This window comes from Syngnathus scovelli, chromosome 8, assembly GCF_024217435.2.
Source record: "Syngnathus scovelli strain Florida chromosome 8, RoL_Ssco_1.2, whole genome shotgun sequence".
Taxonomy (NCBI): Eukaryota; Metazoa; Chordata; class Actinopteri; order Syngnathiformes; family Syngnathidae; genus Syngnathus; species Syngnathus scovelli.
Window position 1 is genome coordinate 10,644,078 of NC_090854.1, and position 19,845 is coordinate 10,663,922.

Genomic DNA, 19,845 nt, shown 5'->3' on the forward strand with positions numbered 1-19,845 from the left:
GTGTACCACCATGGGCTGAGCTAGTCTTTTTTGATGACGCACACAAATAAAACAACAGTTTTGTTTGCGGCCGATTGTAATTATTTCAAAGGGATATTGCAAACATGAGATGAATGGAACGTAAATACTAACGCTTCCCTCGGGGCAATGACCTGCTTCACTAATAGTCACATTGTTTGGCTGGAAGAGCGAGCAGCAGGAAGACCGTATCCTGCATCAATATCTCATGTGGCAAGCAGTCTGAGAAAAGCTTTGATGGCCCCCCACTGTATTCAAACCACCATCACTTACACTGAAAGCCAAGCTTGCAAAGCTCTCTTGATAGCCGAACACCCTTAGTGCACTCGACAAAGGCGAAAGAGGGAAGTTAATAGAGGCTGACTCTTTAATGCCTGCTTGGAAGCATATAGTTTCATGTCATTTAGTACTTACAGTGTTTTATTCATTTAGTATGAATTGTTCAGCTGAAAATCTCTCTGCGATTTAATGGCCTAGCTCAAGTCACCTATCTATTTATGTGCACCAAAGAGGCGTAATTGAACAGATCTGCACCTCATTGTCATATTCTTGTACAGTACTGAAACTACTAAACTGCAATTACAGCGGTACATTGAGATGTATGTGAAGCCAGTCATAATTCCCCAGTCTGCTGCAGTAATATTAGTCCTGCTTTGCAGGGGTAAAACAATGTATGATATTTATATTTATTATATTTTGTTACATTTCCAGCCACACGTGTTGCTCCACCATTTGTGTTCAAATATTGATTGCCCAAAATGCACTGACACCGATACAGTTTGCTAGCCTATTTATGGTCATTTTGCAGTGAGTGAAATAGATTTATCTAAAGCAAATATCTAGATAATGTGGTTGATTTAAATACACATGGAATTAATTTCGTTTTATGTTTACTTGGACAGTGAATCTCAGTTGGGAGTTTCGATAAGGATTATTTATTTATTTATTTATTTATTTATTTATTTATTTATTTATTTATTTATGTATTTATGTATTTATTTATTTATTTATTTATGGTTGTTAGTTTCTTTGTTTATTTAAAATATGCTAAATGCACTTCAATAAACAAGACCAGTAGAAGAATCTTTCTAATAATTTATGGGCAATATTCTTCATAACGTGATGAAACACAGATAAAGTTTGCTTTGTATTTATTAAAAGTGTTTTAGAACGTGTGATCGTGATTATTTGTTTCACAACTTATTTTATTGACATTTGGGAACCTTTCCCATACATTGTTTCTATTCGGATTGATAAAGCAAACGGCATTTGGTGTCCCCTCACTATAAGTCCTCACTTCCGGTTTACGTGCATGCTGTAACAGCTGACGCGGTGCACGCCTGTTTCTGTTGTTTGCAGCTCTGCACATTCTCCCAGAAAATAACTCGTCATGACTAAAGACGGCGTTCAGGGGTAAGAAATGTGTTTTAGGTCAATCATATTTAAGTCTTGTTTAAATCCTGACTTTAAAGTCGCTCCGAGAAGGTTAAAATAGAGTTAGCATTAGCTGGGTGGCATTGCCTTCACACACATTGGATTGCATCATCTGTCAGTGGAAGAAAATAAAAATATTCCCACGATGTCTCCAGATGTCATTGCATAATATATTCATATGCTGATTAATCTAAATTAGATGTTTGAGTAACTTGTGATTACAGGATTTACGAATTTAGATATTGTCATACTTGGTTGACAAGCAACTATTGGATACAAACTTTGATATTGTCTGTCTTGGTTGAGGACTATGAGCCAAAAACATTGTTATTGCATGCAGCACTTAACCACATGATTTGCAGATGCAAGGGATTATTGTTATGTTTAGTCATCTGTGTCCAAGAATGTATCTATTTTCAGACAACATATCCTTTTCTTACTTTTAAACAAATGTGCAAGCAGCATGCACCACCCACGTATTCTGTTTATTGAATAAACGCTTCGAACCCTGATTTAAAATCCACCAAATAAAAGCTAACAAACCGGCCCCGATTCTCAATTTATGTTGGCACTGAATGATACATTGCTGACAAAATTGGGCCCAGGAAAAACAATGTTATTGCAAATGTCGAAGGTATTATCAGCAAATATGTGTTTAGATTATTTAAAAGCAGTTTGCTCCTTGTAAAGTTCTGTTTTCAAAGCTGCTCTGCAAAGTACTACCTGTTGGTACATGATAATCAACATTCCTCGGTTGTTCTCTGTTACTTTACAACGCTCGGCTCATTTGCCGTGTAGTTAGTTAGAATAGTGGGTGTTTTTGCTTAATAGGGTTTAAAATAACATTACTAGTTTGTTGCTTCTGCTCAGGGTCAGAATCTTCACATTTTTTCTTGTATTTTATTGTTCTTTGAATAATTTCATTACACGCATCACTTGGTTATATGAGCTCATTTAATGTTTTATCAATTTACTGTCGTCTTTATGGGATTTTTTTTTCGCAACATCAGAGGACATGTTTGATAAACATTATTGTGACCTGTTGTCAGGGTGAGCGAATGTAATGTTCTGATTGCGCAACAACCTTTCGCTATTTTTTTTTTTTTTTTTTTTTTTTTAATGCCTTGAGCTGATGCAAAGTTGGTGAATAGCTGCACCACACAGTAATTGCTGCTGTAAAAATGAAGTGGTTATTCCAGTTCATCCAAAGCAACAGGTTTGACAGACAGACACCTCAAATTTACATGTGTTATTATTCCCCAACTCAGTTTTACCAACTCATTAAAAGAGACATTTTCCTGTTTGTACATAAATCCTTAATTCAGCTACCCCTTTGAATTTTTTTTTTTTTAGTATTGTATGAAATAATGCCAATAAAAGTGATCTAATCAGAATAGTGTGCTTATGAGGTAAATCTTGTTTGGAGGGAATTCCATTAATAAAAAAAGATGGGTTGTGCTCTCCCTTTTTGGACCCATTATAAAAGGCAAGCGCTATCATGAATTCAGGTTATTTTTGAAAGCTTTATTGCTAAACATAGTCTGACTTTGGTCCATGTTTTTTCCTGTGACGAAACAGCTCCCTTCCTTTAGGTCAGGACACCTGGACTGGGAAATCCAAACAGCAGTTATTCATGCACCTGCACTCTTAGTTAAAGTTAATGTAAAAACGAATTTAAAGAAGTGCAAAGGTCTGTTTTTATGAGATTATATAGTTTATTGCATCTTTGTAGCGATGCCATAATAAAACACATAATTTTCACTTTCTGTACTAGCATGTGATAGTTGTGAATGAGACACCATTTGTCACTTTTGGGGATGTTTTTACTTCGTTTTTTTTTTGGTACCTGCAAAGGTTGACCACATTTTTGTTTGATTGACCAGGTTGGTGCCTGAAAAGTTGAATAAAGTGTTTGATTGACTCTCAAAGAAAAATTGACCTTTCGTATGACAAATTGCTTGTTCCATAGTCCAAACTCCCAACGTCATAAAACCTTAAATTAAATGCTGAGTCTTTTTTTTTTTTAAAGTCACATTAATATTATTCTTTGTCTTGCTTTGGGGGAGACGCACCAATTTACAATCAACTATTCCTATTCATGCTGATTGGTAATTTTGAGGCAATTCATCAGTTAACCTCACACGCAAAGCGAGTCAGCTCTACAGTATGGTGTTTGCGGATCCATTCAACGAAATCTTTGAATGAGCATCTTTCATCGCCGACTTCAGCTGCTTTTTTCGTACACAACAATGGGATTAAAGGTTACAAGCGGGACGTGACGATGGCGGTGAACAACTTCCTCCGTCCTCCGGGACGAATAGAAGGTGGAAGTCAACTTGAGTGTTTATCTTGCGTATGTTTTCCTGTCTCAGGGCGCCGGCGGTGGCGGAGGAGGACCCTCAGGCCCCGTCAAAGAAAGCCCAGAAGAAACAGCAGAAGGAAGCAGAGAAAGCTGCAAAAAAGGCTGAAAAACAAGCCAAGCTGGTCAGTATTTTTTATTTTTTTTCCCAAGTGTGTCTCACATCCGTTGCGTCCTCTCGCAGCTGGTAAGACTGTCGTGCCTTCTTGATGGGCATTGTGGTTCCAGCAAGGTTGTTATTCAGCCAGGGGAGGGAGGGTTAACGCTCTCCATTGTTAAAGTATTCCTGCCATTTTAGACTTGTTTACGTCTGACCGGCCCTAACAAAGTGTTATTTTCCTATAAGCTGAGAGCTCGACACGTTGGCTCCCCCCTCAACACGCAACACTCGCATGTCAATAAAAAAGATTTTGTTGTTTTTTGTTCAAGAGCATGGCCTCCAACTGAAGCTTCCATTAATTATTTGTATTCAGATTTTTTTTGTGTGTGTTAGCTTATATTTGACCTAGCGACATGTTTTACATATTGGCAGTACATTAGCCCAAACTGCTGTCATATAATTAAACACGAGCTTTTTTTGTGTTTCAGGCCGGTGATCAGAAAACCGAAGAGGAAGATGTAAGTTGACTGACTCACCTGTTGAGTCACACTCTTGCGTAAACGCCCGCATTCACAGTTGGCAAGCCTACCTGTGTCGGTTATTCCAATCTATAGATAAGCGGCCACTATCTGTTATCTCTCTTTTAATAATAACGCCTGGCTTGCGAAATGAAAGCGCAAGACTCTCATGGATATTTGTTGTTTGAATTTTCAGGATTTTGCCAAGGACCGTTATGGTGTGATGGCAATGGTGCAATCCCAACAGAAAATGGGTTCGTTGGGCAGCTGTTTCTACTCCTCACTAAACATTCACGAGCTGGTATATCTGATAACGTTACCGCAGCTTTCTTAATCTGAAGGTCCATTTATTTCCGTTTAAAAATGGCTCACCTGCGTGCCGTTCCCGGGAAGTCCACAGGGATGGGGGAGAGGGTGGAAGGCTTTCAAGTGGGTTGAGTTCTCAGGCACAGTGGCAGCCCCACTTTTTTTTATGCTGCCTCTTTGTCTGCTGTGCTCTGATAATAAGGACGAAACATGCCTCTAAGTCACACGCGTGAGGCCAATTTGTCAGAAATCCCTCAGAAGAAAGCAGTCAGGCGGCGTCTCACTTGGCACTGCTGTTATTTTCAAAATCTTATTATTTACTTGGCCACACACGCTCATGCATGCTTACGCACAGTTTTTTTTGTCTGGTTTCTTTTGAAAATATCGAAGGTCAGATTGAGTGTGCGCCCCGTGGAGTGAAAATGGATTCGCAAAAGCTCTCTTTGAAGCAATTTAACTTATGTTTGCAGAGAGAGTTTTGACGCTAGTCAAGGACCTCACTCCCAAAAGGGCCGATGAGTTGATCTGGTTGCGTGCCCGGGTCCACACCAGCAGAGCCAAAGGTGAGCTGTTTTTGTCCTGTTTCAAAACGCCGCTTAGGTGGAATCCAATCATCAGTCAATTTTTCGAAACGAGACGACGACCTTTTAGTCATTTCCTGTCAAGATAACTTCCGGGGGTCAAGGGTCTCTTCTCAACGCTCATGTCCTCCATCGTTCTCGTCATTGTAAGCATGTCCGTGTGAACACAATAACATCCTGATTCAGTCGAGGATGACTGTTGCGGTGGGAGTATGACATGGCTGTTATCACAGGCAGCAAACATCAAAGTCCCTGGGTGGTCCGGCCGCCTTCTTCCCCAGGAGCTCGCTCGCCCGCTGAATTGTTTGCTCTCCTTATAGTTGTGTGTTTGTTAGGAAGCTAGCAATCAGCCATTCTTCACTCACTACTCTTCAAAGAGTGTTCCTGTTCACGACTTTACCTGTAAGTGCGGACAAAGATTCAATTAGGGACCGCGTCGCTCCTCAAGTCATACATCACCTTTTCGACCGGCCAAGTCGGCATTGTTTGGAGAAACACGGCAGCTTTATAACGGCCATTCATCTTTGCATTCTGGCTTCATCACTTGTTTTTGTCTTTAGGGAAGCAGTGTTTCTTGGTGCTGCGCCAGCAACAGTTCAACGTGCAGGCGCTGGTGGCGGTGGGAGATCGTGCCAGCAAGCAGATGGTCAAGTTTGCAGCAAAGTGAGTACGGAGACTGCGTTTCCTGTTAGGGAGGCGCTAAACAATGGTGGGAAAATCCTGGGCACTAATTGTCCGCCGATCCATTTTCACACATTCTGAGAGAGGCGTGGGCTGAGGAAATCAATCATTTTTCACTTGACCACAAAAGCTGCCTGTTAACAGGGTCGGTCGGATATGGCAGCTTTTTAATAGAGCAGTTCCTGTTGAGATGGCAGATACGCCGACGGAGTACTTAAAATGCTATGAGCCAAGCATCATTAGTCATGTTAGCGGTTACCGAGTGTAGCCTGAGCATTTCTCTTATGTTTACATGAGGAACTCATGAGCTACTTAAACACACAGTTTTTAATATGTGCTGAACGGTTCTCATGACTATTAATTGTTGACTTTGTTTAATTGAAAACAATTGAAGCAGCCTATTGTCACTGTCTCGATTGCACTGATGACATTAAGTATATTAAGTCAAGAGCACTGGTTGAGTTTGACATGACGAAAAATTTTGCCTCTGGCCGTTGTGGCTCAAACGTGAAGCAATTCGCACATCTAAATCTCAAAAACAGCTGCGACAATCAGTCCTGTCGCTTTTTGTAAAAATTGGTTTTGATGACTGACAGCGTAAGACTCTGGATTACAAGTAAATCCTGTCACTGGTGAGGGCAGTGATGATAATACTGGCAAATCATCATTTTGTAGATTGAATGTCATCCCACTCTCACTTTGCAGAGTTTAATTAGATGATCATCGGGTCCGCAAGCGCATCATCTCCATTCAGGCACGTATTGTGGTGAACGCTATCGAAAGGTGTCTGGGAAAAAATAAATAAATCGGGCTATCTAATCTGAGCTATTTCCAACTTTCTGTCTTGTTTTAAATCAATGTTTACCTCATGTGCCCTGAATTACTATCAGTCTCCCAGCCCTTAAGCGGAAGTCATTAATGTGGGATTTATTTATCTAAGTCATCTACGAGGCGGCAAGGGGGTACGGGTAGCAGCTGTTGTGGGGCCAAAAGGGACTCGAGCACATCAACGTTCTGTCCCTCATTAATGTTATGGACCGAAGAGAAGTGATGGATTAAAACGCCCCACCCCCTAGCCCCCCCCCGCTGTTCTTGAACTCAGTATTAGCAGAGTCACAGCAGTGGCTCATCATTAGTTTGAGCTTCAGAACCGGACAGTCACAGCTGGACATTATATAATATGCTGTACACACATATTTTCTAAAAGAAATAATGAATATAAAGATGGAAATTAATTTGGGATAGTATTGTTTGATTTTCCTTCCCTATGCTGATTAATGATATTTTTGCTAATTGGAAACAGTGAAACAGTCTTTTGTTATGCTAAAACCTTTCATTTGTAATATATGCAGCTGCTTTAAAAAAAAAAAAATGTATCTAAATAAATCAATGGTCTCAGCCCTCACAATTACTAAAAAATGCCAAGCGCTCCATGGCACATTACATGTCAAACAAAAGTTTTCCCTTTAGTGGAAAAAAAAATGCAATCACGCAGCGATCCTCCCACTCAGATTTGAACAGATTTCCTTCCTGGTGTACTCTTACTTATTTGTTAAAGTGCCAGACAAAGTAAAGAGATTAAAAGAAGGTTAAAAAGTGTTTTTTTTTTTTACTTTTTAACCTTCTTTTAATCTCCTTACCTTGTCTGGCACTTTAACGGACAGCAAAAGAATTTCATTGTACAAAGAAAAAGTGCTTTCCTTTGTACATATGATAATAAACGCTTTGAATCTTAATGTCCCACTTTCCCCGCACAACAGCATCAGCAAGGAAAGTATCGTGGACGTGGAGGCATCCGTGAGGAAAGTGGACCAGAAGATTGAGAGCTGTTCCCAGCAGGATGTGGAGCTTCACATTGAGAGGGTATCATTATTTTCTACCACTGGTGCACATTGATATAGTTTAATAGGCTATTTCTCAAAATGGCAACTCAGTAAGGGAGTTAAAGATCCAATCTGCTTTTTCCAGATTTTTGTCATCAGCCAGGCCGAGGCCCGTCTCCCTTTACAGTTGGATGATGCCGTCAGGCCCGAAGGAGAAGGGGATGAGGTGAGGATGACAGTTTAGCTTTCTGGTGACCCCGTTTTAGGGTACAATTTAACTTTTAGGCATTCATCAGTGGGAGTGAGTTCATTTGATGCAGTGAAACCTTAATTTGTCTTAATCTGTTAAATAACGGTTATATTCACTCCTCCACCTAGAATTTGGGATTTCAAAGAAAGTGTAGCCTTGCAGAGCACAGAGAATTCTAATTAGGGTGTTTTGTGCACTAATGCCGAATCATTACATTCGTTTACACATAGTCATGAATATCATTTGAAATTCTCTTTGTAAATTATACCATCTTGTCGGTTGCATGTGGCCGTGAGAATTAGAATAATCATGCAGTTGTGTTCACTGTGTGTGGATTTTTGTGGTTGACAGTGACATTCAAGATAGGAATAGTTCATATGAGTTCTTTTGCATTGTGGTTTCTCTAATGCTGATGGAAATTATGCAACAGCAGTTAAGTTTCCATCATGGCTTTGTAAGCTTTACATTTGCAGAGACTTCTCAAACATCAGTTTATGCCAACATTCTGGGATGTGATCTGTGCCGGTCCTCCCTCTTTTCTTCAAATGCAGGATTGCTTACAATTTATAGTCCAAAGCGGATAAAAAGTCATAACTCTCTTGGTTGCATAAAAAAAAAATGAATCAATCCATTTAGAATTAAATGCCATTTTTATCTATAGTCGAGTGAGGCTGAATCTGAATCGTATTCTTAACTATAAATGGTAATAAATCCAAACACGTTACTACAAATCACTACTTTCCTAGATCCACAGTTGTCCATAATTTAATTTCTGTTCTAAAAATGAAATGCCTTGTGGTAGCCTAGGGCTTGTTTTTGTTTGGTCAACGTCTGCAGCTGCAACCACATCTCAGGTGTTTTCTACTGGGATTTAAGATGCCCGTTTCAGGTTTAAAAGGCGCACATGTTGTCCTGGGAGACGGAGGCCTTAACAGTCAGTCCGCCCGCCTGCCCGCCCGTCTCACCCTTTGCCCTGCTGTGCTGGGCTGTTGGGAGCAGGATGTGGCTACGCAGGCTATTAGCGCAAAGCCCAGTGGGTCCTCCGAGGAAGTCCGACATGCATGACCCTGAAAGCCGTGGTTCCTCCTGTGATGAAAAATTTACTCTTTCATTTGTGTTCTTTTGCTACCGTATTTCCATAGCACCAGGTGTCTTTTGTTTTATTGGGCTGCCAGGTGGAACAAAGCCGTTATCGCTCTCTTTGCTTTCCAAACTAATAGGGGGGGAGGGGGAAATCAAAGGTGGATGGCTTTTGTCTCCAGCTGATAGTATTTTCAAAAACCTTCATACATCTCTGGCGGCTGGTAAAATAAGAATAGATTCAGTTGAAAACTGTGTTTGATATTTAATCAAATAAAATGGCTTTTTAAAAAAATATATATATATTTTTTTGTCTTCCCGCAGGAGGGCAGAGCCACTGTCAACCAGGACACCAGACTGGACAACCGAGTGATTGATCTCAGGGTAAGTTGTTGCCTGGAGAGATAAAGAGAGATTGCCTCGAGTCCTCTCCTATGAAGAGACATACTCCATCCAATCTTAATCACGACTCATGAGCCAGTTTTAATTTTTTCTTAAAAGACAAAATGCTGAGCTCGGCAAAAGATTGCGGGACACCAATGTTTTGTCTCCATCGACGTGCGTAATGTAGTTGACCTTATTCAATCGGGATAGTAGCCCAGCTTTATTTATTTATGTATTTATTACATGCATTGCAAATCACTCAGATCTCCAATAGTTTGTGATTTAATGTGTTGATGCTGTACATCCGTGTGGGAGGAATGTTGAACTTAGGTGAGCAACTGTATATATGACCTGAAACGTTTTGATTTTTTTTTTTTTTTTTTGCCTCCTACGCACACACACACACACAGACACACAATGCAGGATGGTGCTCACACCCTCCCTCATATCACAAGAACACCTGCTCCCGTAACACTCTGCACTTAAAGTCCATGGACACATCAGGGTCCAGTGAAGCTATAAAAGTGGTTCTCGCACTTGCGGGCAGACTCTCCAAAAGGAGACCATAAAACATTTGCTAAAGACTATCCCTTAAACGCAATGTGCTTTCTTTTACAGCACAGTGGCAAAGGGTTACTTGATTTAATTTAGATTGTGCAAATTAGTTGGGAGCAAGCTGCTGTTGTGTTGTTGAGTAGACAAGTCTGTGGTCATTTTTACAACCATTACATCAACATTGTATATGTGTAAGAATACTCTCCAGCCTTCATATTAGTCTTTTAGCCACCATAAAATTAAATCAATTTTCTTGCATTTAGTTTAAATACCTCAACTTAATTATCATAGCTAATCCATTACATTAATGCAGCACATCTAGGAGCTAAGAATCGGTTTATTCTGTTTGGCGTAACCGCCAGACGTGCGACTACCGTATTTTCCGGACTATAAGTCGCTCCGGAGTATAAGTCGCACCAGCCATAAAATGCCCCAAAAAGTGAAATAAAACATATATAAGTCGCTCCGGAGTATAAGTCGCATTTTGGGGGCAATTTATTCGACAAAATCCCACACCAAAAACAGTCATGAACGAGCAACAACAGGCTAAACGATAGCAACAACAGGCTAAACGATAGGTATGCTAACGTGACAAACACAAACAAAGAGCTAAGAACGGGCCTGACGTAACAAATAGAGTGATTAAGGACAACTATTGCATGAATAACATGTTTATAAATCCATCAGTGTCACTCCAATTCATTAAATAGCAACAACAGGCTAAACAATAGGTATGCTAACGTGACAAACTCAAACAAAGAGCTGAGAACGGGCCTGACGTAACATATAGAGTGATTAAGGACAACTATTACATGAATAACATGTTTATAAAACCATCGGTGTCACTCCAATTCATTAAATAGCAACAACAGGTTAAACGATAGGTATGCTAACGTGACAAACACAAACAAAGAGCTGAGAACGGACCTGACGTAACATATAGAGTGATTAAGGACAACTATTACATGAATAACATGTTTATAAAACCATCGGTGTCACTCCAATTCATTAAATCCATCGATCGTTCTTTGTCAACAATGGGTGCGCACGGCTGAGGGCGCTTGCGCTTCAAAATATTCCACAGGCTCATATAACGATAGATAAACTATATTTTAAATAACTATAATACAAGCCAATAATATTATCAAACCATCCGTGCACTTTAATTCCATTAAATCCATCGATCAAATTCCTCGTCCTTTGTCAACATCGCCGCGCGTGCGCCCTGACGTCAGCCTCGTCTTTATTCCACAGATCTACTATATAACTATATTGTAGCGTTAACAAAGTACAAGGATCGACGTAGGTTTGGTAAACGGCTCTTTATTAAACAAAACAAACTTCCAAGCGTGTGGCGGCGTGGACTTCCAGACAGACCGGGCGTGCGTAATGGCCATGTCCGAGCCCCGCGCACCGTTCGCGGACAGCCACTCGGCCGAGCGTCGGCCCCCGACTCAGTAGAGACCGGGCGTGCGTAAAAGCCATAATAGTTTTTCAAACCTTCTATGTCACTCCAAATCCTTAATTCCTTCAAACTCTTTGTCCTCCGTGTCACTTAGAAATGATCACCGCTAATGATGGTAGTCCTTGTGTGGGCACGTTTGTATGTAAACAACCGGCGCGCCGCGCTACTGACGTCACTTGAAATAGTAATCCATTGGTACATCACGGTTCTCCAAACTTTCTTTCTGCTGCTCGATTACTGTTTTCAGCTGCATATTTTACAACTTGAAGTTTGTAACCTGCAAAATATGAGTTTCTTTTTGGTGCCATTTTTCTTAAGCCCACCCAGTTGATGAGTCACGGCCAACGGTAAAATTTAGAGCGCCCTCATCCAGTTTCGTCTGAAAATATAATTTTTTTTGGTTGTTTTATCAAATTCAAAGTCTGCTTTATCGTCGATATATTTTTTTATATACTAAGACACACAAAGAGATAGAAATTACATTTCCACTATCCCTCGGTGAGATAGTACACATATGCATACAAGCAACACAAAAAAAACCAAGAAGGCACTAACAATGAATAAATAAGAGTATTGAATAAATGATAAATAAACAAATAATAATAAATAATAATAATAAATATAAGAGGAGCAAAAATGGAGCAAGTGTACATACAGCAGACAGTGGACTTGGATATGGTGCTTTAAAGTGTTAATTGCTTTATTTGATGTTTTCTCTATTTTTTATGTTTTGAATATGTTCAAGATAAAGAAATAAAAGCATGTGAAGTGATCAACTATACTAAAAATAACATGGGAAGTGGTCAACTATACTTGTAAGTGATGTCTTAATGATCAAGTAAAAATTTGTGAAAAAAAAAACATATATAAGTCGCTCCTGAGTATAAGTCGCCCCCCCACCCAAACTATGAAAAAAACCGCGACTTATAGTCCGGAAATTACGGTATATAAGGATCCAATTCACTGTTTCCCACGTTCTGAAACGTCTGTGGTAAATTACCACAGCAGCACAGACAGTCCCGTCTGATTCGAGTATCTTTTGCGCAGCGCTGAACTCAGCAAAACGCAAGTTGTTTGCTGTGCGCAATAGTAACAATGTTGACAGTTTGACACCTACCCACTTGAGGTGTACTCAGAACAGGAAGTGAGTTTTTTTCCACAGTCCAGGTCAGGACAGTTTTGAGTTGTTGTTTTGAGTATAGAGAAGTGTTTTATGCTGCTGTAAAGTGTTTGTCTGGATGTGATTGCTTATTTTCATGTATGCCGCTGGCACTTGATACAAGAAAGAAGAATAAAGTGACTCTAAACCGCATTTGGGGGGAAGACTGACTGAAAAGGCGAGGTCCTTTGGTCATGAGCCTGTTTAATATCTGGAATCCAAAGCCAGTAAAGTTGTTGTATGTGAATGAGTAATTGTAGGGCGGTGTTCGGTTATGTTCTGACTGGCTTCTGTCAAACTGTCGCATTTTGGCGGATTTCGTGTTACTGGTATTACCGGTACTTTATTTCTTTTGTACCTGTGGTTTTACTCTGTACGTGAGTTTCACTTCAACCTCCCCTTTTTTTTGTTCTTTTTATTTTTATTTTTTGCATTAACTGATTTCATTGTGGCAATGTTTGCTTGTGTCTCTCAAAGACAACTACCAGCCAAGCCATCTTTCGTCTGCAGTCAGGAGTGTGCCAACTTTTCCGAGATACCCTCACTAAAAAGGGCTTTGTGGAGATTCAGACACCTAAAATCATATCAGGTACACACACACTTTGATCCCCTGGGAAATCTGAGATAGCTTTCAACAGAAGTGCACTTTCTAGATGACTAGCCACAGGTGAAATGTAAGTCATTGCTTTACTAAAAAGTTAGTATGCTCATATGAGAATTCTTGATAACGAACTGGAGAGTCTGGGTTTTGTTACACAACACGTTGTAGAAATTATGCAACACTTTCACTTCTTCCTTTCCTCAAGAGCCAATGAAAAGGTTTTGGTTTAGCGCCTCGCAATTCAAACGTGGTGCTCTTGATTCGAGCGGCAACTGTAAATCCGCACGATGTGCTTTTTGCAAAAAACCACACCTTCCTGTTTGCCAACACCCGTGACATGTAATAACTGTTTGCGACATTAGGTGGGCCCTCGCCCTCCTCTTGGCATGCAAATATCAGACAAAAACAAAACATTACAAATTTAAAAAAAAAATGTTTTTTTTTTTTTTATTCCTACGCCAGCTGCCAGTGAGGGTGGAGCCAACGTCTTCACAGTGTCTTACTTTAAGACCAGCGCCTACCTGGCCCAGTCTCCCCAGCTGTACAAACAGATGTGCATCTGTGCTGACTTTGACAAGGTCTTCTGTGTGGGTCCAGGTAAAAAAAAAAAAAAAAAAAAACAAGAGTGTGATTAATTGCTTATTCTGTATCAGGGCAGATATTACACAACCAAAATGAAGCCTCGGTTTGTCTTTTTCTGTCGGCTCACAAGAGAAATAAAAGGACTTAAGGTCATCACTGCATCTAAGGCTTGAATACCCTTTACTGACGTTGCCTTAGTTACGGCCAGTCCATTTGGGACCGGCGCTCTGCCAGCAGACTTGTGCGTCCAGCGAGGAACAATTTTTATGTAAACATAGCATAGGTCGAGGGCAAAGAGGAGCAGATGTTGTGCTGGTTTTTGAGTTATTATTCAGGGATCGAATGGTTGCAGCTTTGTAGATTCTGGACTGCGGCGGTTGACACACTTGTACGATTTGTGCCCAGCCACCTCGACTGATTTGCAAACTCCATCGGTGGTCCAGTTAAGAATGACCCCGAGGGGGACACGATGTCCTTTTGGAAAAATATTGTTGATGTTGCCGTGAAGGCGTTCTTGGATGCAGCTTTTTAATAGCCTCACACTTACACGAAGTGCATGAATTATTAGTCGTCCTCTCGATGGCCGATAGCAATTAGCGGCTAATTATGTTTGGCAGCTAATTAGTATGTGATGGTCATAGTTGTGTCAGTCATCATAAAGGTACCTGTCAGTCATCAGCCATTCAGTAAACAAAGTCAGGACTCTGTTGTGTTTCACAATCGTGTATGAACTGAATCCCGAATTACAAAAAACAAAAAAAAAAAGTAGCCCGCTTCTGATAATACTTTTGCCTATGCAAGGCTAATTTCCAGTAGCTCATAATTTTTATGGCGTGAAGACTGATCTTAAAATCCGATTGGGATCGAGACCCCATTTTAATCGCTTCTTTTAGAGTATTTTAAGACAAAGCAGCTTTAAGTTTTTAATGACTGCTTTAAACATTTGATGTCAATCTAAATTGTCATTCTTGTCAGTTTTCAGAGCGGAAGACTCCAACACCCATCGGCATCTCACTGAGTTTGTGGGTCTGGATATTGAAATGGCTTTCAATTACCATTACCATGAGGTCATTGACTCCATCACTGACACCATGGTCCAGATCTTTAAAGGCCTGAGAGACAAGTAAGCATTACGAATTAGTGTTCAGTTTTTGTTTGAAGTAAATCGAGGGCTCTGTCAAACATTCTATTCAATGAATGGTTAGGAAATGAATGCAGCAATATTTTCTTTTTATGACATAAAATCAAACTTGACAAGCCCCTAGTATGAAAAAGTCAGTTATTGTATTTCCTGACAAAACTATTTCACCAGTTTAGATTATGGGCTGTCAAGCGTTTGTCAGCTTTGTGCAAAGCAGCTAAACGGCCAATGAGATGATGGTCCATGTTCCTTCAGTGCCCCCTCGTGGTGGCATGGTGGTGAATTTCCTCAACTATGTCTGCTTCTTCAGGATGAATTGACGGTGAGGTGAACAATTATTTGATTCCAATAACTTTTGTCTTTTTATGTCAGCTTCCAGACGGAGATCCAGACTGTAAACAAACAGTTTCCTAGTGAGCCTTTCAAATTTCTGGAGCCCACTCTGAGACTTGAGTACAAGGAGGGGTTGGCCATGCTGCGTGGGGCCGGGGTGGAGATGGGTGACGAGGAAGACCTGAGGTCAGAAATGATCACATGTAGATGAAAGCCAAAATATCCTAACGAGAGAATCTGTACAAATATATTTTCATACGTTGGAATGAACAAGTTACTGATAAATTCTCGTTTTTGCAGCACGCCGAATGAAAAACTACTTGGCCGCCTTGTCAAGGAGAAGGTAGGTCCAAATGCGTTCATTGTGTATCAGTTTCTGTTATCTACCTACTTCCAACGGTTATTATCTTTTCTTTCCCCTCACCCTCCAGTATGATACCGATTTCTACGTTTTGGACAAGTACCCGCTGGCTGTGAGACCTTTCTATACCATGCCTGATCCCAACAACCCTGTAAGTGTCTCACAAACTCAAAACGCAGGCATACGGCAGTGAGAAACGTTATAGCCGACATATTATGTTTTAAATTCCAGAAAAATTCCAACTCCTATGACATGTTCATGCGTGGGGAGGAAATTCTGTCCGGGGCTCAGAGAATCCATGATGCGCAGCTGCTGACCGAACGGGCCATGTATCACCAGATTGGTAAGACTCGGGCCCAGCGAGTAATTTACTTGATCAATAGTCCTTTTATTATTAATCAATCTATCTATTTTCACAATAATTGGTAACTTCATTAATAAATAAAATAAAAAAATGACAGTATTTTATTATTTGAAATAACAATCCTACGTACGTCCCATCCCAATGCCTCAATCACAGCATTTTTAGGCATGTGAGGCACTTTTGAAGTTTGTCTCCCTCTGCAGGGGACAAATAAAAAAAATCCACAAGGAAATGAATGTTAATCACAGAAGCAGTGCTTTGTGAATGTGGATGAAATATAGAAACTAGTCACGTGTGCCTTCTGTTCTACGTCACAGATCTGGAGAAGATCAAGGCGTACATTGATTCCTTCCGCTATGGCGCCCCCCCACATGGCGGTGGAGGCATTGGTAAGAAACACTGTTCTTATTTAAGATACAAAACAAAGGTTTTGATACTTTGATGCTTTCAAACAGTCATTGTACATTACAGTTTTGTTCCGCATATCGTTTTGTTGTTATTTTTAAACCAATCTGCTGTCTGTTACTTTACCTTTTCCATCCCTATTTTATTGATCAAAAGATGTTGATGTAACTTTACTGTCATCCCTTGTAGGCCTGGAGAGAGTCTGCATGTTGTACCTCGGGCTCCACAATGTGCGCCAGACCTCCATGTTCCCCCGTGACCCCAAACGCCTGACCCCTTGAAACTGTCAAGGGAGGCTATCTTTTCAAAACCAGACTTCATAACAGTGACGGGGAAACTACTAATTCACAATACTGATTTTGCGGGTTAGTGCCACTCTTAGTCACTAACACGCTACTGGGATTTATTTCTACTAAGGCAGATTATTGGAGTCAGTGCAACAGTAGGAAACTTTATTGATTGTTGTGATGAGATGTCTTAACAACAAGCAACAGTTGAGCAACACGAGGCGTGTACTCGAGTTAGGTTGGAAAAATGCAATACCTGTAGTTACTGTCTCACTACCTCCAACTAACCATCATCATCTCCTACATGTCTGTAACTAGATGTTTTTTTTTAATCAAAAGAACAAACCATGGATCGTAAAAATATTTTCAAAACATAAAACAGCCTTTGTATTCATTTGTTCAGCAAACAAACTAAATGTTTTCTCCAACAAAATGTCAACTGACCCTCTTTAATATATGACAAGAAAAATCCAAAGTGCTCAAGTGTTGGCGGCAAAACAGCAAGGACCACATGAAGACGTTTTACATCTGGCTATGGAACATATTTTACAATAGCTAGTTAACACAGGATAACGTTAGTCCAAACTCCCAAGGGACGCGTTGAGCTCTTCTTAAGCTCTCAGTCAGTGGCCGAACCACTGATTTGAAGGATGAAGAGGAAAATATGAACAATGTCAATGTAGAGTGACAGCGCTCCGTAAACGTACTCCTCCGGGCTTATCGCCAACTCCCGGTTTCCGATGAGAAGCTGCGTGTTGTATACTAAAAACTAACAGAAAACAAGTTTAGCCACCCTAAATAATGCAATGTTGCCCTGAGAACATTACTTTTCACTTTTCAGGGACTTTAACAGTCCATAGAGGGAATTTTGAAGCTCACCAAGGTGTAAACGATTGCTCCAATGGCAGCATAGAGCATATGAAGCCAAGGCACCTGTTCAGTGACACAAATAAAGGCCTCGGAATGGTAAATTAGTCGCACGGATACACTTTCTTCTCCGAGAAACATGAGTAGACAGAATCCTTTATAAAAGAGGCCCTTACGTAGTGGAAGGCGAGCACGATGGATGTCACCATACCGATGATGATGAGCAGAATGGCGGCAATGCAGAGAAATCCGCCGCAGGAAGTGAAGTCAACCTATGATGAGAAACATTTCGCATAAAAGTGAATGTCTCGAAGGTGCATTCAAATTCCTATTATAATGAGGCACCAATCTTTCGAATATAGATAGCAAAGATGCGACAGTTTTTCATCTCCCTTGCATCAGACCGAAAGATGGATTCACATCTTTTCCCAAAAATCTTATTAATATTTAAAAGGAACACGGTTCACAGTTGTAATGCGAGACAAAGGCGTTCTTTTACACTGACAACAAAGACTTTGTGTGACAAGCCACAGGCTGCTGAGCCTCACACAGACATTCTTTTGACTTGCATCTACCTTGGTTTGAAAGCAGAAGACTGTGACAGTTACGCAAACTAAGGCCGTTATTCCCATGGCAAGTAAGACTGCTTTGGTTTCGTAATAGCTGGAAAATAGATACATTGGGTGTTTAAAACCAAAAAACACATGATGATGGTGTGGTGTATGTAAAATAAAAGGGGGCATAAACAAACCTTGAAATTGTTCCGGACATATAAGATAGGGCAACTGTCTGCAGAAGACAAACCATACAAATATAAGTCACTGCTTTTTTAAAATTTGACATTCTGCTTAAGGCTCTGCTAAATCAAACATGGCTTCTGATATATAATCAAGTACTCACAAAAACCCCCAACAACACCAGATTCCATGGAAAGCGCCTCCTGGACACACACTGTAATCAATCCATGCATGCAACTAACTCATAATCGTAGCTTTTAAAGCGGGCATGGTACCTTGGCTCTTTACAGCAGATGAGAATGCAGTAAACGACAAAGTAAACCACTCTAAGAAAATACAAAACATTCAAGTTGCATAAAAACAAACTCCATCCTGGCTGCAGTTACAATCTTTGACAGCATCATTTTATAACTCACAAGGATGCCCAGTAGATTCCAGGATATCTGATAACAAACATCTTGACTGGCTCCCTAAAGATGTGCAAATAGAGAGCACTCAGAAAGTAGACGAGATATCAGGGGTTTGATATTGTGTCCACACTTACACAAATGTAAAGACGGCCACAACTGAAAAGGTGACAGTGAGCTGAGCTGCTAAAATTAAATACACCTGCCAAACAAGCACACATTTTAGATCCAGTAAGATGAAACTCATGATGAGCAGCCCTACCTTTCTGATAAAAGCGTGTCGAACAGATGTACTCTCCCACTGCGTGCTTAGAAAGCCCTCCATTTCTCCTGCAAATTAGGATGAGACAGCATGTATAGTGCGCACAAATAGGAGGTCATGCGTCACATTTGCTCCTGACTTGGGTTGGTTGCAGTCATGCTGGCAGACAGAGTGGGTATTGTGGTGGGCATCCCAGATGGAGAGAGGCCAGGCGCTGCCCACATGCCGGCCTGGCCCCAGTAGCCGGGAGGGCCGGGGTACATGCCAGGGCCAGGGCTGTAGGATGGAGGCGGCGCGTCAGATGAACCATGCTGCAGCTGGGTGGGCTCGTACTTGGGATCTTGCAATGCATCTTCATAGGCTGGAGGATTATCCACTTTAGATGACATGGTTGCACCCTGTAAAGTAAGAGGGTTTGGACATTTTACAGCAGAGAGAATGGCTTGATTGTTCAGTTTTGAACCCTCGTTTCATATACAAGCTGATTCATTTATTAGTGGGGCTCGATTGTGCAATTATTGTGTTATCAAAGTATACAATGGTATTTAGATATTACACGATGGACTGGTTCACAGAGTACAAGATGAATAAAGCGTAATAAATTTGATGTTTCTTACTTGTTTCAGCGGCTCTGTCCCCTGTGCTCTGCACTTTCCTAAATGTGCACCTTGGTCCTCAGTGTCATAGGATATGTGTTTTGTAACTTACACTAGTCAACACTGTGTCATATGACGGATACTCCTGTTGCATATGCACATTCTAATCCTTTTTAAAGAAAAAATAAA

General features: G+C 40.6%; 2 protein-coding genes and 1 long non-coding RNA gene across 3 annotated transcripts; 2 read left to right on the top strand and 1 right to left on the bottom strand.

Moving 5' to 3' along the window:
- Window positions 1-1,274: 1,274 nt before the first annotated feature.
- Window positions 1,275-17,166, top strand: dars1 (aspartyl-tRNA synthetase 1). Its single transcript, XM_049727055.1, has 18 exons — window positions 1,275-1,431; window positions 3,825-3,936; window positions 4,400-4,429; window positions 4,626-4,683; window positions 5,206-5,298; window positions 5,877-5,979; window positions 7,758-7,860; window positions 7,966-8,046; window positions 9,475-9,534; window positions 13,191-13,302; window positions 13,777-13,911; window positions 14,872-15,019; window positions 15,410-15,556; window positions 15,671-15,713; window positions 15,802-15,882; window positions 15,963-16,074; window positions 16,413-16,484; window positions 16,690-17,166. The coding sequence occupies exons 1-18, from the start codon at window positions 1,409-1,411 to the stop codon at window positions 16,779-16,781; spliced, it is 1,605 nt and encodes a 534-aa protein (XP_049583012.1). The 5' UTR covers window positions 1,275-1,408; the 3' UTR covers window positions 16,782-17,166.
- On the top strand, window positions 10,462-12,459 carry LOC125973189 (uncharacterized). Its single transcript, XR_007483072.2, has 2 exons — window positions 10,462-10,667; window positions 10,974-12,459. It is a non-coding gene; the product is annotated as an uncharacterized lncRNA (long non-coding RNA).
- Window positions 16,939-19,783, bottom strand: LOC125973187 (protein lifeguard 3). Its single transcript, XM_049727061.1, has 12 exons — window positions 19,678-19,783; window positions 19,200-19,458; window positions 19,061-19,128; window positions 18,936-19,000; window positions 18,808-18,861; window positions 18,667-18,717; window positions 18,555-18,594; window positions 18,406-18,443; window positions 18,230-18,317; window positions 17,831-17,926; window positions 17,667-17,720; window positions 16,939-17,556 (listed from the first exon to the last, which is right to left on the bottom strand). The coding sequence occupies exons 2-12, from the start codon at window positions 19,447-19,449 to the stop codon at window positions 17,407-17,409; spliced, it is 954 nt and encodes a 317-aa protein (XP_049583018.1). The 5' UTR covers window positions 19,450-19,458; window positions 19,678-19,783; the 3' UTR covers window positions 16,939-17,406.
- Window positions 19,784-19,845: the final 62 nt, after the last annotated feature.

Excerpts from the sequence above, each read along its gene's own strand:
- dars1 (XM_049727055.1), top strand. The coding sequence starts at position 1,409 with ATGACTAAAGACGGCGTTCAGGG. Across the intron at positions 5,299-5,876 it reads CCACACCAGCAGAGCCAAAG|GGAAGCAGTGTTTCTTGGTG; the intron begins GTGAGCTGTTTT and ends TTTTGTCTTTAG. Across the intron at positions 16,485-16,689 it reads ACATGGCGGTGGAGGCATTG|GCCTGGAGAGAGTCTGCATG; the intron begins GTAAGAAACACT and ends CATCCCTTGTAG.
- LOC125973187 (XM_049727061.1), bottom strand. The coding sequence starts at position 19,449 with ATGTCATCTAAAGTGGATAATCCTCCAGCCTATGAAGATGCATTGCAA. Across the intron at positions 18,862-18,935 it reads GTGGCCGTCTTTACATTTGT|GGAGCCAGTCAAGATGTTTG; the intron begins GTAAGTGTGGAC and ends GCACATCTTTAG. Across the intron at positions 17,721-17,830 it reads TCGTGCTCGCCTTCCACTAC|GTGCCTTGGCTTCATATGCT; the intron begins GTAAGGGCCTCT and ends GTCACTGAACAG.